Raw genomic sequence first — 14,492 nt, 5'->3', positions numbered from 1 at the left:
CAGAACCCGGCTCAGGGAGGGCAGCCATCTGCCTCGACTGGTTGGGGTGGAGACGACAGGAAAGACAGATCAACATGTACAACTGCACTTATTCAGGAAGACCTGCGGAAAAAGGAGAAATAAGTTGGAGACGGCAATATTGGAATATATTTATGCATTAATATATTAGAGAAATACAGCGAGGTACTTCTCAGTGCATCAGGTAACATCCCCATTGCTACATAAGTAGGGACTAAGGTGATTTAAAAAAAAAAAAAAATTTATTTAACATATTTCCATTGTGCTCCAGATATGATGGTGAGTGTGTGGAGAACAACACAGAGGCTGCAATGGATAAGTCTAAACCGTGGAGTCGCTCTATAGAAGACCTGCATAGAGGAAACACCCTGCCATCTCCCATCACTGGGAACGGCATCAGCCGAGTTGGGCGACATTCCACATTACGGTACGATAAGTGCACACGTAGACTACCACACACCTTCATAACTTAACTGTTAACAATGTTTATTTGTTACTCAACAGCTACCAGTTAGCTTTCAGCTCTTTGCAAGAGGCAGCGCAATCGTTTTGAGAAGTCACACATTTCATATGATGCCTCAGCTGCCCATTTGTGTAGTCATGTGGTCTGTAAGAGTTTAAAAAGCTTAACATGGGGGGTGGAGGGGGTGAGCGGTGCTTTTTGTCTGGAGTTTTTTTTTTTGGGTTTGTTGGACTCATGATTATGACACATGACTGACACCTTATTGTGTGACAGGCGAGCGATATTTCCATGGAACAAATTTCTCTTCGTTTTTTTTTTCTCACTTTATTTATAAACCCCTCACAAATCTGTGTAACTCCAAACCCAGTGTGCACAGGATTTCACACCAGTTTATTCATAAGCCCATACTAATAAATGTTCTGATGTTCTGAGCTAGTCAGCCGTGCATTATTTCTCTAATCCTCCCTGTCAATTTGTTATTGTTTCGGCACAGCACTTGCGCTGACTTCTGTCGCCTCTAATCCTTTAGTTAGAAGACTTTCACCTGAAAACATTGTGCACAAGGAGCATTATAAAGTCAATGAAGCACATGGGTTCTTAATGAGACCTTTGTGTTGTGATCAAGTTGGCTTTTTTCTATCATTGAGTTTCGTTTCTTTTTTTTTTTTTTTTTTTTTTTTTTTTTTTTTAAGTAAGAAATTTTCCAGTTATCAAATAAAATACTTTTTGGTCCTGGTCTAAGATTGCTAAGGCACATCCCATCTGCAGACTGAAATCTTTCAAGTGTGTAATGATGATGCTGTTGTGTCACTGCTGTTGAGCACTTTCAGCGTGTGTAAATGGTCAGTGTGTCCACAGCGAGGTTGTTGACTGTCTCTTCTGTTTTGTCCCGGTCTTCATCCATAGTCATCTGCTCTTTTGTCTGCCACTCTTCGACAGCAGGCAGGTCTCAGATTCACCCTGCTGGCTCACAGTCAGCATCCTGGTTCCCTGTTCCTCCCCTTAAGAAACGCACCCAAACATAATGCCGTGGGCAGACACTCACACATGCATACCCATACACAGTGGTTTTTTTTCTTCATTGTACTTTATACCTCCCTGCTAGAACAGCCCAGTTTATTTGTCCCGTTGTCTGTGTCAGGGGGTGTGAATTATTTGTACTGCCAGCCTGCTCCCCTCCCACCTCCTTCGCTTGAGACTGAATTCTCCTTTCCTTGGAGCAAATGGGTTTTCTGCACTCATTGTTCCCGCCTCTGTGTCTGTGTGCTGCTTGTGTGCTTCCCTCAATGTGCAGAAATTAGCCTAGTTTCTCCAGCAGCCTGATAAGAGCTAAATGCTAAGTTGCAACTATTATAAATAGGAGAGGTGGCTTGTTGAAACTTTCTTCTAAATAAGCAATGCCACACTAATAATTTCCATCAAACTTTATAATTTCTAATGTCCATTATCCTGAATCTGTTTTCCCTCGTGCTCTTTAGGTAGGCTTTAAAATAATGAAAACTCAATTACTGCCAATTCTTGGATGCCAAATAAAGTCTTATCTGTATTTTCTCCCAACTGCCATCTTGAAGGACACCGAATGCAGCGATTTGTCCCAAGTGTTCGCAAACAAGACGGTATGTCTGTGGAATTAGGAGTCAGCTAGTACCTTGCAGATAGGTTATTCCTGTATTTATGTGCTGTAGTTGTAGTTTTAGTGTTTCTTGTTGTTCTGTGGTGCAGTAGTTTTAGGGTAAAAATTTTGTTTTCTGCTTGATTCACAGCATCTGAACCTGTACCACACTTTCACACTCTGGCCTGACTCTATATTGAAATTCAGTTGAAGTAGATCTCATGTACCAACCTAAATATATTGACATTCTCATCTGTATTTACTGTGGCACTTGGGTTTCTATTTAAATGTATATTTTGCTAAGACCAGGCTGAATCATTGAGTTATTTTTTTTTTCTTTTTTTTCCCTTTTGTGTCCTTAAAGTCAATTGAGATCGGCAGTGTTGTGTTTAATCTGTGATATGAAGTTTAGTTAAAACCATGTTGGACATGTCACAGCAGGCCAAGGCCTCGCAAATTTCTTATGTAATCGTTTAAGCATTCCCTTGGTTTTAGATTAAGAAACATAACTTACTCATTTCCTCTTATGTCTGCTGCACCTCAGTTTGGATGTTGATTAATCTGTAGAGGAAAACCCCTGGATAGAAGTCCTTTAAGGTTATTTTTACTACACTGTGAAGCAAGCGTTCCAGTTCTGTCAGAGGGAGTTTGTGTATCCCATGTCTTTTGTTTCAGGGAACTTATTTTACACTCAACCAGCAAAGTTTTTCTTTATAACAAGAACAAGTTTAATCACAAACTGCTGTCATGAACTCTGAACCATCTTTGTCCTCAGACCATCTCCTCCTTGAAGACTTCTACACATGTATGTTCTCAAGCTGCGTTGTGACTCGCAGAGGAGTCATGCCCACAAGCATGAAAGCTGACAGGAATCAGCGTGCCTAACAGGAGCCTCAAGACACTTTTTCTTTTTCTTTCCCTAGAACCCAGGCTCGTAATTGAACCTCGTGACAAAAGTGTTAAAATAAACTGTTTTGCTCTGCTTGGCTCTGCATAATCTTCAGGACTTTTTCTGCTCCAGCAGAGGCAGAAAAGTTTTTTTTTTTCCCCCTCCCCATGAAGCTCACAGTCACTGTGCTGCATACAAAAGATTGGCTGCTATATTATTCGAAGTGATAACTTAGCTTCAGACGTTAAATTAAAACAAATGAAAGAAGCCATCCTGTGGCCCCAATTGTGGCTGTGCATTACATATAAAGCCTTTGTGTGTGTCAGTGTAAAGTGGTGTGACAGTTTTACAACCTCCCCATGTGAATGATTGTGTGTTGCAAGGGCTAATTACAAATGGCATCTGTTTTCTTGTTTATCTGGTCCTTTTGAACTCTTGTTTGGGCACACACACAGACTGAACATTTTATTCACTTAAACTGACCATATGTCCTTTTTTTTTTTTCAAAGATGTTTCATTTAGTCTTTTATTGTCTTTGTTTTGTAGCTGCAGCACACTGCCAAGCAGGAGAACGCTGAAAAACTCCCGACTGATCTGCAAGAAAGACGACGTCCATGTCTGCATCATGTGCCTGCGTGCCATCATGAACTACCAGGTCAGCTTACTGCAAACAGCCGGGGTCCATCCACACTGTGACTGCATGCCCTTCTGAGCTGAACCGAACACCTCTAACCGCAGCCAAACTGAATTTGCTCCACTGCTGCCTCTTTCATGTTTCATTTATAATACAGAGGAATACATGGCTATTCAGTGGCTCCTCTTCACTGTTAAATAGCTTATTTGTCTCTGTCTTTCTCCTTCTCATTTATTTCCCCTCATCCAGTATGGTTTCAACATGGTCATGTCCCACCCACATGCTGTGAATGAAATTGCACTAAGTCTCAACAATAAAAACCCAAGGTAAGTTCAAACTTAGCAAGAAATGCCGTCTGATCTGCAGTGAAAATCTTTTGCTGCTCAGAGATGCGGTCATCCTGACGGGCGAGTCAAAGCACCGCTGGTGTACTTCACTACACTGGCAGCTGCTGGCTGAGACCAGATGGACTCTATTGTATGTGCATGTTTGTACTTTTGTTTTCACTTCATGCCCAAGGGTTGAAAATGTCCTCAAAAGTGGATGTGGAACCACTTTGCATCACCTGTCACATTTACTCTCATCCTGTTTGAATGAAGTGGAAATAGGAGATGCTTTTGCACATGCGTGCGCACGCACGCACGCACACACACACACACACACACACACACACACACACACACGCAAACACACTCACTCACTCACACACCAAACCAGAAGTCATACCCTGGTTGGTTTTAGTTGAGGTTGGTGAATATCAAGAGGTATAATTAACTTGTGAAGCCATTAACTGCAATAAACACTGTAATTACCATATATCAGCTCAGTGGTGACATGATCTTAAATTACACCAACATCCACTTTCTTTGCTCTGTGTTTAAGTAAAGATCTGCGTCTGCGCTGGCACTTGTCATTTACTAACTGTCGTTACTTTCTCTCCTTTACAGAACTAAAGCTCTGGTTTTGGAGCTCCTGGCAGCAGTTTGTCTTGTGAGAGGTGGCCATGAAATTATTCTCTCTGCATTCGACAACTTTAAGGAGGTATGATTTCCATGCAGAGGCGGACAAATATGTTTTTACATTCCCAACGTGCACTTCGAAATGGTGTCTCGGATGGGGAAGAATGCTCCTCCAGCAGATTCCTTGTCATCATAGCGATAGCATCTTGGTCTTAGTTCTTTTGTCAGCAGATTATAGACACCAGTTGAGCTGCATAACACAGGGTGACCCTCACAGCCTTTGGACAAAACAGTTATGCGCGTGTTAACAGGATTTGGCAAGCGCATCAAAGCTTTAAAGGAAGAAAGAAAGGCAGAGACAGATGTAAGGGATAGCCTTTCCTGACCTTTGACTGTCTGGAAGAGGTGTTCTGGCTGCTGCAAAGAGGAGTGGGAGGTTTGATGGAGCAGGCTCTAATAGCATTCCCATTTTGTAGCATACAGCGCACAAACATGGGCCAACTGCAGTTAATGTAATATTTACACCAGTGAATGAAATATTGAGTATTGCTCTCAGCGACAGTGGCATTAGTGGGAGAATGGAGCTTAGGAAGAATGTAACACGTCTAATGAGATAAAGGCTGAGAAATGGTTCGAATAGTTTTAGCTTCGGGCATGTGGGACTTTTTAAAAGATTTTTTTTGTCGTTTTTGTTTTAGTCTGATGGCAGATATGTTTCTTTCTACTTTTTTCCATCATTACAACTTAATGCTATTATCTGTTTCTCTTTGCGTTTTGTCTTTGCTGACTCTAATATGTTGCTAAATGAAGGGAGTGCAGGGAGGTTTTTTGGGGATAAACATGCCTCCACTTTCTTTTAAATACTTTATGATACTCTCTCGGTCTTGCTGCCATCGCGGTGACCTGTCTGAACTGCAGAGCAATTTTTTTTTTTGTGTGTCTACTAAAGTATAGTATTTTTTTTTGTTTGTTTTTTTTTAATCCTGTTGAACCCCAATTCCATTGTTGGGACATTGACTGAAAAAATGGGGGGGGGACAAAACAAACAAAAAAACAAACAAACTAAGAATCCAATGATTTGCTAATTCTTTCAACTAGAACTCAATTGAATACAAGCTATTAAATGTTAAAACTGACAAACTTAATTGTTTTAAGCTTTGTGGTTTAAGTGTTTGGAAACTTTGGAGCTTTGCAGGTGGATTTATTTCCTATTCTTACTTGATTTACAACACAAGTTGCTCTACAGTTCAGGGTCTCTGCTGTTGTATTTTCTGCTTGGATTTTCTGTGGGAGGCATGTCTGGACTGGAGGCAGGCCAGTTGAGTACCCACACTCTTCTACTACAATAGCCACGCTGTTTTTAACACATGCAGAATGAGCCTTGGTATTGTCTTGCTGAAATAAGCAGGGCTATCCCTCCCTTGGATGCAGCAAATGTTGCACCAAAACTTGGATGTACCTTTCAGCGTGAATGCTGCCTTCACAGATATGCAAGTTACTTAAGCCATGGGTGCTAACACCCCCCCAACAACATCACAGATGCTGGCTTTTAAACAATCTATGCTAGTCCTTTTCTTGTTTGGCTAAGAGGACACAACGTCCATAATTTCCAAAAAACAATTTTAAATGTGTACTGGTCACAGCAAACTTTTTTTTACTTTGTGTCAGTCCGTCTCCATTCTGGCTCACAAAAGCAGGTGGAGTCTCTGTGTGTTGTTGTTATACTGTGTTTTAACGGTCCTTTGCATGGCGTGGTAACTTCCTCTTGTAGATGTAACAACAAACTGTGTTAACTAACAATGTTTTTTTTTAACGTGTTCCTGTGCCCATGTGTTAATAATGTATGGTATATATAAAAAAATGATGTCTGTATTATGAATGTAGATGAGGAAATCCCTAAAGTCTTTGCAACTGTGCATTGTGAAACGTTCCTAAGCTTTTAGACTCTTTGCTCTCACAGTTGTTTCCAAAGCGGTGAGCCTCGCCCCATGCTTGTATGTGAACGACTGAGTCTTTTTTTTTTTTTAGGGATGCCCCTTTAATACCCAGTCATGACACTCAAGCTTTTCTTTTATTTCTTTCATTCAGTTCATTAGAACTGGGATTCTATTTCTGGCAAGCATTTACCACAAATATTACTCAACACAAAGAGACAGCATCTTCTGTAAATAAGATGAAAGCAGCAGTGTAACAATTATTTGTTGTACTAATAATCACTGAGGGTAAAAATGGCTCTTTTATTGGTAAATGTTGCAGGTTTGGGTTGCAGCCCCCCGGTTTAGGCTTTATCTGAAATTATTTTGCTTTTTTTTTTTTTTTTTTTTAAGATTAGCTCCAATTTAAAGATGTAGGGTTCAATATCAATCATGAAAATATCTGATTCCATCTGTTAGTCCTTTCTACTTCTAACTATGTGGTTTGCTTTGCAGGTCTGTATGGAGACGCAGCGATTTGAGAAGCTAATGGAGTACTTCAAGAATGAAGACAACAACATTGACTTTATGGTAAGCCCATACACACTCCTAATGACTATTGATTGTGCTGTAGTTCTTCAAAAACCCCTCATTAGGCAGCAGACTGGAGACGGTGTGTGAAGCTTTTTGAGCTCCAGAGGACCAGACTGAGGACTGACCAGACTGTGCTCCCTGTTAATGATTCATTGCTGTCGGGATTTTGAAGAAAGCCATTTAAACTAGGATCGGTGGACTGCACAGGTGTAAAAGGAGAAACGGAAAAGGAAAGACGCTAGAAGGCTAAAAGAAGAACAGACAGATATTTCAGATATTTTAATAAAATGACTGTAGGTTTTCTATTTTAATTTTAGTTAAAATTAAATAATTATAAAAAGAAAATGCAAACTTTCTTTCTAAGAGAACTATCATTCTTCCAGTAAAGTTGTTGTTGATTTTTAATTTATTTAATCCACCATATACCCTACCCATGTAGTCTATCTTCTAAAGTGAAAACCAGTGTATGGTGTGTTTTTTTGTTTTTTAAAAAAGATTTTGGGACAACTTTTACTCACTTGTGATCAGTCCAAACAATGAGGGTTTATAGATACACTTTTAGGGGAGGTGATATTAAATGGTACCAAATAGGTTAGTGAGCATAAAAACAAAGTGGACAGAATCCAAAAAACTTAAAAATCTGAAAGTTTAAGTTCATATTGTGCATCTTTTCCCACTGACTGTCTCTTTTGCATCCCCAGGTGGCGTGTATGCAGTTCATCAACATTGTTGTGCATTCAGTGGAGGATATGAACTTCAGAGTCCATCTGCAGTACGACTTCACCAAGCTGTGTTTGGATGACTACTTGGATGTGAGTGGAGAAATAAAAGTACTAGAAAATGAGCAGAGACTGTAGGTAGTCAGCACAGCCCACTTGAGACAGAACCCACAGAAAGGCAGTCAATAATGACTTTTCCATTACTTCAGAGAGATGTCAGCTTTGTAGCTCCTCGTCTCTGCTTCTCTGCAGGGGTGCGATCTATCCTGGCCTTGTGTGGTGAACTGGAAAAAATGAAATGCACCCCTTAACTCACTTTTTATGTTTGTTTTCCAGAAACTTAAGCACACAGAAAGCGATAAGCTGCAGGTCCAGATCCAGGCCTACTTGGATAATGTTTTTGACGTGGGTGCCCTGCTGGAGGATGCAGAGACCAAAAATGCTGCCCTGGAACGGGTGGAGGAGCTGGAGGAGAACATGTCACATGTGAGAGCCCTGAAGAGTTGACTTCATTCTGACATTTGGCAAAACCCAGTAGTCCATCTTCCCCTCTCTCATATTTACACCAAAAAGCTGATGTCATTGCAGATTAAAGGGGAAATTAGCAGCCTGTTTTGGACTCTGCTGTGTTGTCAAGCGTTCAATTCCATCACACACTCATGCGTTTTAAACATCTATAACATTTAGGTCTGAATGTTATGTTTTGAACTCATTAAAAGGCAGAAACATGAACATGTTAAAGCATATACGTTACTGCCCTGTTGAACCTTGACATATTCAGTTGGATGTTGTCACAGCAATAAGTTCACATCACTCTGTGACCTTTTCTCACGGTTGTCGTTCTTATAGATGACAGAGAAGCTGCAGGACACGGAGAATGAAGCCATGGCCAAGATAGTCGAGCTGGAGAAGCAGCTGATGCAAAGAAACAAGGACCTTGAATCCATCAGGGTCAGTCCTGCTCTCACCACTTTAACATCTATCCTATAATCAGTGATAGATAAGTTACTCACTTGATACCATTCCTTTGTTTTGTTGAACTTGCTAGCTCATTACTTGCATGGAAAAACACACACTTCATATGCTTTATTGTTCCGTCCAACTTTGACTTTTCTATTTCCACCCCTTTTTTTTTTCTCTCGCCCTCACAGGAAGTCTACAAAGACACCAGCTCCCAGGTTCATTCACTGCGGCAGATGCTGAAGGAGAAAGATGAAGCCATCCAGAGACAGAGTAACCTGGAGAAGAAGATCCACGAGCTGGAGAAGCAAGGCACCATCAAGATCCACAAGAAAGGGGACGGAGAAATCTCGATCCTGCCCACGCCACACTCTGTGGCAGAAGGTGTTCCAGTTTCCATGATGGGAGGAAACGGTGTAGCTGCTGGTCTGAACCATGTAGGAGTTGCAGGAAGCACATCTGCTTCTTCTCCACCGCCTCCTCCTCCGCCTCCATTGCCAGTGAATGGCTCATGTAGGTTCACTGTTGGATAACATCACAGATCATACTGAGCTGTTTTTTTTTTTCCCCCCTGACATTATGACTTTCTCCTCCTTCAGTACCAAATGGACCATCATCAATCCCAGCAGCACCTCCTCCGCCACCCCCACCACCGCCTCCACCACCGCCTCCACCACCAGGCATGGCCTTAGAGATGTCAGCCCCTCTGCCTCCTCCACCTCCTCCTGTGGCCCCCCCACTGCCTGGATGTGGGACGCCCACTGTGATCATGAACTCTGGTTTAGCAGGTGAGGTTGCCAAATGGAGAAAAAAGCTCTTCGAACAGATTAATCTCTACCATCAGTTGGCGCTCGTGCATTAATCTTTGCATATGTGCATGTGGAAGCAAACTTTCCTCAGCTAAGAGTGTGTGAGACGTTATTATTCTCACTTATTGAGCCAAACTCTTAATGATTTGTCTTTGAATTGTTTCCTTTCTTTGCCAACCAGAGGGACCCATCAAACTTTTCTGTAGGTTCTGCCTGCCATGATTGATGTTGTACCCCCCCAGCCCCCCATCCCCCCCCCCCCCCCCCCCCCCCCCCCCCAACCCTCCCTTTGTTTCTTTCCCATTAGCTTTGAAATGGGTATTTTCAGTTTAAATTTAGTACAGGACACATATTTAGCTGAAGCTGCTGTAATTACTGATTTTCACATTTCTGTTGCTCTTTGACATTTCTCTGTGGTCAAAGCGATAAACAGAGTATGAAAAGCTATTTTTATCATACTTTATGCATATTAGGGGTTTACTTCTGTGTGTATCTGTCATGTTATCCACATATACATCTATTCAAAACCAGTGTCAAGTTTCTGTTATGATGCAATAGTTGTGCAACAAGGAATTCAGTCATAACAAATCATAACGCAAACATGATGTTTCTCTTGTAAAATATCTCCCACTTCACGGGAGCTTGCTAGCACACCACATAAAAGCTCGTTAAGATGCCATTTTTCTCAGTTTTTGCTGTGCTGCTTCTCTGCTGATTATTTGCAAGCAACAAAGAAAATACCGCATTTCAAACCTTCGCATGCTCTACCTTCACACCATGCTGTAGTGTTGTGACTGTGCGTGTGTTTTTATGAATGAAGCTTTGTCACATTTCATCGCATCAGTTGCATGCCGAGACTGTGACCTACTGTGGCACGCAGGTGATTAAAGTGGGAGTTATGCAGAGCTGGAAGGCCGTTTACCTTTTCCCGTGAAAGCTTTATCTTCCCATTCCTGCTGACACATCGTCTGCCAAAACAGGGCGCCACCTCCACGTTCAGCTTCAATGAAGCAGCTCTGGTGGCTACAAATAGCTTTAATGTGTCCAATAAATAGTTTGGCCCCAGGCTTGGCAGGTAATCCTCACCATCTGCACTGTTTACTAAACTGGCATACCCTTTGGCCTTGTCTTCCTGCCAGGAGGCTGAGAGGTTTTTACTCTGCGTGTAAAGTCTTCGCTTTGTTTTGTTAGATGGACTTAAACGTGTCCACTTAAACCAGCTACTTAAATTAGATTTAAAGCATTAAAATGAAGTGGAACTGTAGGTTTTAGAGACATCCACGTCGTTCTAGTCACTTGTCCGTCTGTCCCTTCTCCTGCATGTGTGTGAATGTATGTTAGTGTCTGTTCTGATTGTACATAAAGATACTGCGCTGACTCATCTCTTGTCCCCTGTAGCTGTTAAGATCAAGAAGCCGATCAAGACAAAGTTTCGTATGCCTGTCTTCAACTGGGTAGCCCTGAAACCAAACCAGATCAACGGGACTGTCTTCAATGAGATCGATGATGAGAGGATACTTGAGGTAAACACTTCAACCCGCTAAGAATTAGCTGCTCAGTTTCTTGCTTTGTTCCCATGGTAACAATGAACCACTGCTGCGTTTTTTATTTTAGGACTTAAATGTTGATGAGTTTGAGGAGATGTTTAAAACTAAAGCTCAGGGCCCGACGATTGACCTCCCCATGAGCAAGCAGAAGGTCATCCAGAAGGGACCCAATAAAGTGGCCCTGCTGGACTCTAACAGGGCGAAGAACCTGGCCATCACTCTGAGGAAAGTGGGCAAGACGTCTGAGGAGATCTGCAAGGCCATCCAGATGTAATGCAGCACTTCCACATTCATTTAGGCTCTTGCAACTCCATAGGTATCATCAGCCCAGTATGTAACGTGTTCCATGTCCCCTCATCTTTCAGGTTCGACCTCCGGACTCTGCCAGTGGACTTTGTGGAGTGTTTGATGCGCTTCCAGCCGACAGAGAATGAGATCAAAGTCCTGCGGCAGTTTGAGAAGGAGCGCAAGCCTCTTGAAAGCTTGACGGACGAAGACCGCTTCATGATGCAGTTCAGCAAGATCGAGCGGCTCATGCAGAAGATGACCATCATGGCTTTCATCGGCAACTTCACGGAAAGCGTGCAAATGCTTACGCCGGTGAGTTCAGACATTTGGTTACAGCCTCTTAATGAATATTGGTGTCTTGACAGCAGAAAGCGAAAGAGCTTTACTGACTCGCTCTTTCACACACTTTCCTGCAGCAACTACATGCTGTCATCGCAGCGTCTGTCTCCATCAAATCATCACAAAAGCTCAAGAAGATTTTAGAGGTAATGGAACTACTTGTGTCTGAACTTTAGATGAAGATTAAGCGCGTGAAAAATTCCTTTTTTTCACGTCGGCTTTCTTGTTCTGCAGATTATCTTGGCGCTTGGAAACTATATGAACAGCAGCAAAAGAGGAGCAGTGTACGGATTCAAGCTGCAAAGTTTAGACTTGGTGAGATGGTTTCTCCTACCTTTTAAAGCTTAATCTTTTCTGTAAACGGTTTCTTTACGTTTCTTTTCTCTTAATGTCCTCACAGCTACTTGATACCAAGTCAACAGATCGTAAGATGACGCTGCTGCACTACATCGCCAACGTTGTGAAAGAGAAATACTCCCAGGTTTCTCTTTTCTACAACGAGCTTCATTACGTTGAAAAAGCTGCAGCAGGTGATTACAGCGTAACGAAGAGCTATCACCTAATCTTCGTTTTAATTTTTACAGTTTTTTTCATCCTGTGTGTGGTCCTACTCCGCTTTTGTGCCTCTGAGCTGCTGTGACACGAACTCGTCTTGTTCACAGTGTCGCTGGATAACGTCCTGCTGGATGTGAAGGAGCTGCAGAGAGGCATGGAGCTGACCAGAAGAGAGTACAGCATGCACGGTCACAACACCATGCTCAAAGACTTCATCACACACAATGAGAACAAGCTGAAAAAGCTGCAGGATGATGCCAAGATTGCACAGGTATCACTGGAAAAGAACCGCTCGCTTTGTTTTCAGGAGGAAATCTCCTGTTTTTTTGTTTCTCCCTTATTTATTTATTTCTGCTGAATAGGATGCCTTTGATGAGGTGGTGAAGTTCTTTGGAGAGAATTCCAAAACCACACCACCATCTGTTTTCTTCCCTGTGTTTGTGCGATTTGTGAAGGCCTACAGGGTGAGTTGCTCACAAATATCTCATGACAAGGTATTGATTACTTATTTTTGTCTGTGAAGGACCGGGATTGTACTCGAGAAACCTTGTGACACATATTTATAACACAATACTTAAAAACAAAACAGCTTGAAGATTCATTAGAGGGGTGCTATTATGGTATTTCAAGTTTTCTGAGCTTTCTACAGTGTTATAGTGTTGAATCCTCATCAGACATGTGAACGGCACTGTTTTTTATCACCTAAACGCATGTCTGAGTTTGAGTTTGAGTTCCAGCACTCTCTCCGTTCGGTTTCCATGGCGACGAAAAACTCGTCGTTTTAGAGAGTTTTTTCTACTTGGAAATCCTTGTGACGTCCCGGGGGATAAGGTTCGGTGATTGGTTACCTTCTACTGGTTAACAAGGGCATGTACAAATAAATCAGGCGGGTGGAAAACGTCGGATAAAGTTATTTCCAACAATGGCTGCTGAGTTTACCAAAGAGAGACATCCTGCTGCATTCGTTGCTGTGGGTTGCTGTTTTCCACTTTGTTTTCAGGGTCTGATTCAGGTTCCAACATGTAGGGCTGTATGCTATGTGTTGACATTGTTTTTTTTTTTTTTTTTTTTTATTGAGTTCATATTAGCCTAATGCTTCTGTTTATGAGATGTTACAATGACAGTGAAAGCAGTTTCGGTGCGCGCTCCCGATGTAGTGCAGTGGCGGGAGGTGGGGCTTAATGTGGAAGAGTCTCAATCCACTCGTTTTGCCCGAAGGCTGATCTGACAGCCTACGGAGAGGGTCGGTCTGAAGTAAAAAATAGCGATTTGTGACAATAACTCAATTGTGATCAATCCCAGCCCTTCTGGTCTCAGAAATAAAAATAAATTAGCCTGAAATGCTCATAATAGTTCCACTTTAAATAACAATTCTGAGCATAATTAGACTAACATTTAAAAATGAAGCAAGAACGGCTTCATTAATCCCAGTGGGAAAATTAATGTAACAGCTTCTCTTATCCTGGTGTATTGTATTAAACTTGGCTCTATCTAAAATAGTTAACTTAAAATATAGGTTGATCAGATTAGAATAAAGCTCATAAACCCGGAGCCAGCTCAAGTTGTTATCCTCACACAGCTGCTCGGTGTCTTTTTCTTCTTGACTTCAAACCTTTTGCATTTCTTTTTAATTTCTAACATTTTATGATTCTGTAGGAAATTCTCAGCTTTCACCTGATGCAAAAGTTTTTTTCTTTTTTAAATATGACCTTCAGTAATTGTCCACTGATTGATTTTGATGTGATGTCCTCAGCAAGCAGAAGAGGACAATGAGCAGAAGAAAAGACAGGAGCAGATTATGATGGAGAAGCTTTTAGAACAAGAAGCATTGATGGAGGAAGACCAGAAGGTAAGCAAACCTTACCTTTGAACTCTTCAGGTCGTCGTCCGTCCCCCCCACCCCCCCTCTGCTTTTCCAGAGGATCACAATGACCAGAAGGTAAGCAGCTCCACTTCCTCCCCTTCCGCTTCATCCTCTCTTCCTCCAGACTTCTGATCGCAGGATTAGCTGAACACTGGCTGCCTGCTGGGCACACTTGTATGTAGTTCTTACAGTCGGACACCCTGCTGAGCCACATCGCATCAGCTCAGGATCAGCGATTATTCAATTAACTCTTAAGCACAAATGCTGGAATGAAGGGATATGAGAAACAATGCCAAACTTTTACTGATTATAATGTTGTCATGTCTTGG

General features: G+C 41.9%; 1 protein-coding gene across 2 annotated transcripts in view; it reads left to right on the top strand.

The window, feature by feature from the left end:
* The window catches only part of fmnl2a (formin-like 2a), a 48,902-nt gene that overhangs the window by 28,781 nt on the left and 5,629 nt on the right, over positions 1-14,492 (top strand). For both annotated transcript variants that reach the window (XM_079253745.1, XM_079253744.1), the window contains exons 6-24: positions 290-445; positions 3,529-3,637; positions 3,866-3,942; positions 4,564-4,657; positions 7,005-7,079; positions 7,784-7,894; positions 8,138-8,287; positions 8,651-8,752; positions 8,953-9,274; positions 9,361-9,549; positions 10,969-11,093; positions 11,185-11,387; positions 11,483-11,717; positions 11,822-11,890; positions 11,979-12,059; positions 12,145-12,274; positions 12,407-12,570; positions 12,662-12,763; positions 14,053-14,148. In XM_079253745.1, the coding sequence (XP_079109871.1) occupies positions 290-445; positions 3,529-3,637; positions 3,866-3,942; positions 4,564-4,657; positions 7,005-7,079; positions 7,784-7,894; positions 8,138-8,287; positions 8,651-8,752; positions 8,953-9,274; positions 9,361-9,549; positions 10,969-11,093; positions 11,185-11,387; positions 11,483-11,717; positions 11,822-11,890; positions 11,979-12,059; positions 12,145-12,274; positions 12,407-12,570; positions 12,662-12,763; positions 14,053-14,148 (2,590 nt within the window). The remainder of the gene's footprint in view (positions 1-289; positions 446-3,528; positions 3,638-3,865; positions 3,943-4,563; positions 4,658-7,004; positions 7,080-7,783; positions 7,895-8,137; positions 8,288-8,650; positions 8,753-8,952; positions 9,275-9,360; positions 9,550-10,968; positions 11,094-11,184; positions 11,388-11,482; positions 11,718-11,821; positions 11,891-11,978; positions 12,060-12,144; positions 12,275-12,406; positions 12,571-12,661; positions 12,764-14,052; positions 14,149-14,492) is intronic.

Source organism: Telmatherina bonti (genome assembly GCF_933228915.1).
Source record: "Telmatherina bonti genome assembly, chromosome: 15".
Lineage (NCBI taxonomy): Eukaryota > Metazoa > Chordata > Actinopteri > Atheriniformes > Telmatherinidae > Telmatherina > Telmatherina bonti.
Note: the sequence above shows the minus strand (reverse complement) of the source record. Positions and strands in the feature narration are given on the sequence as shown.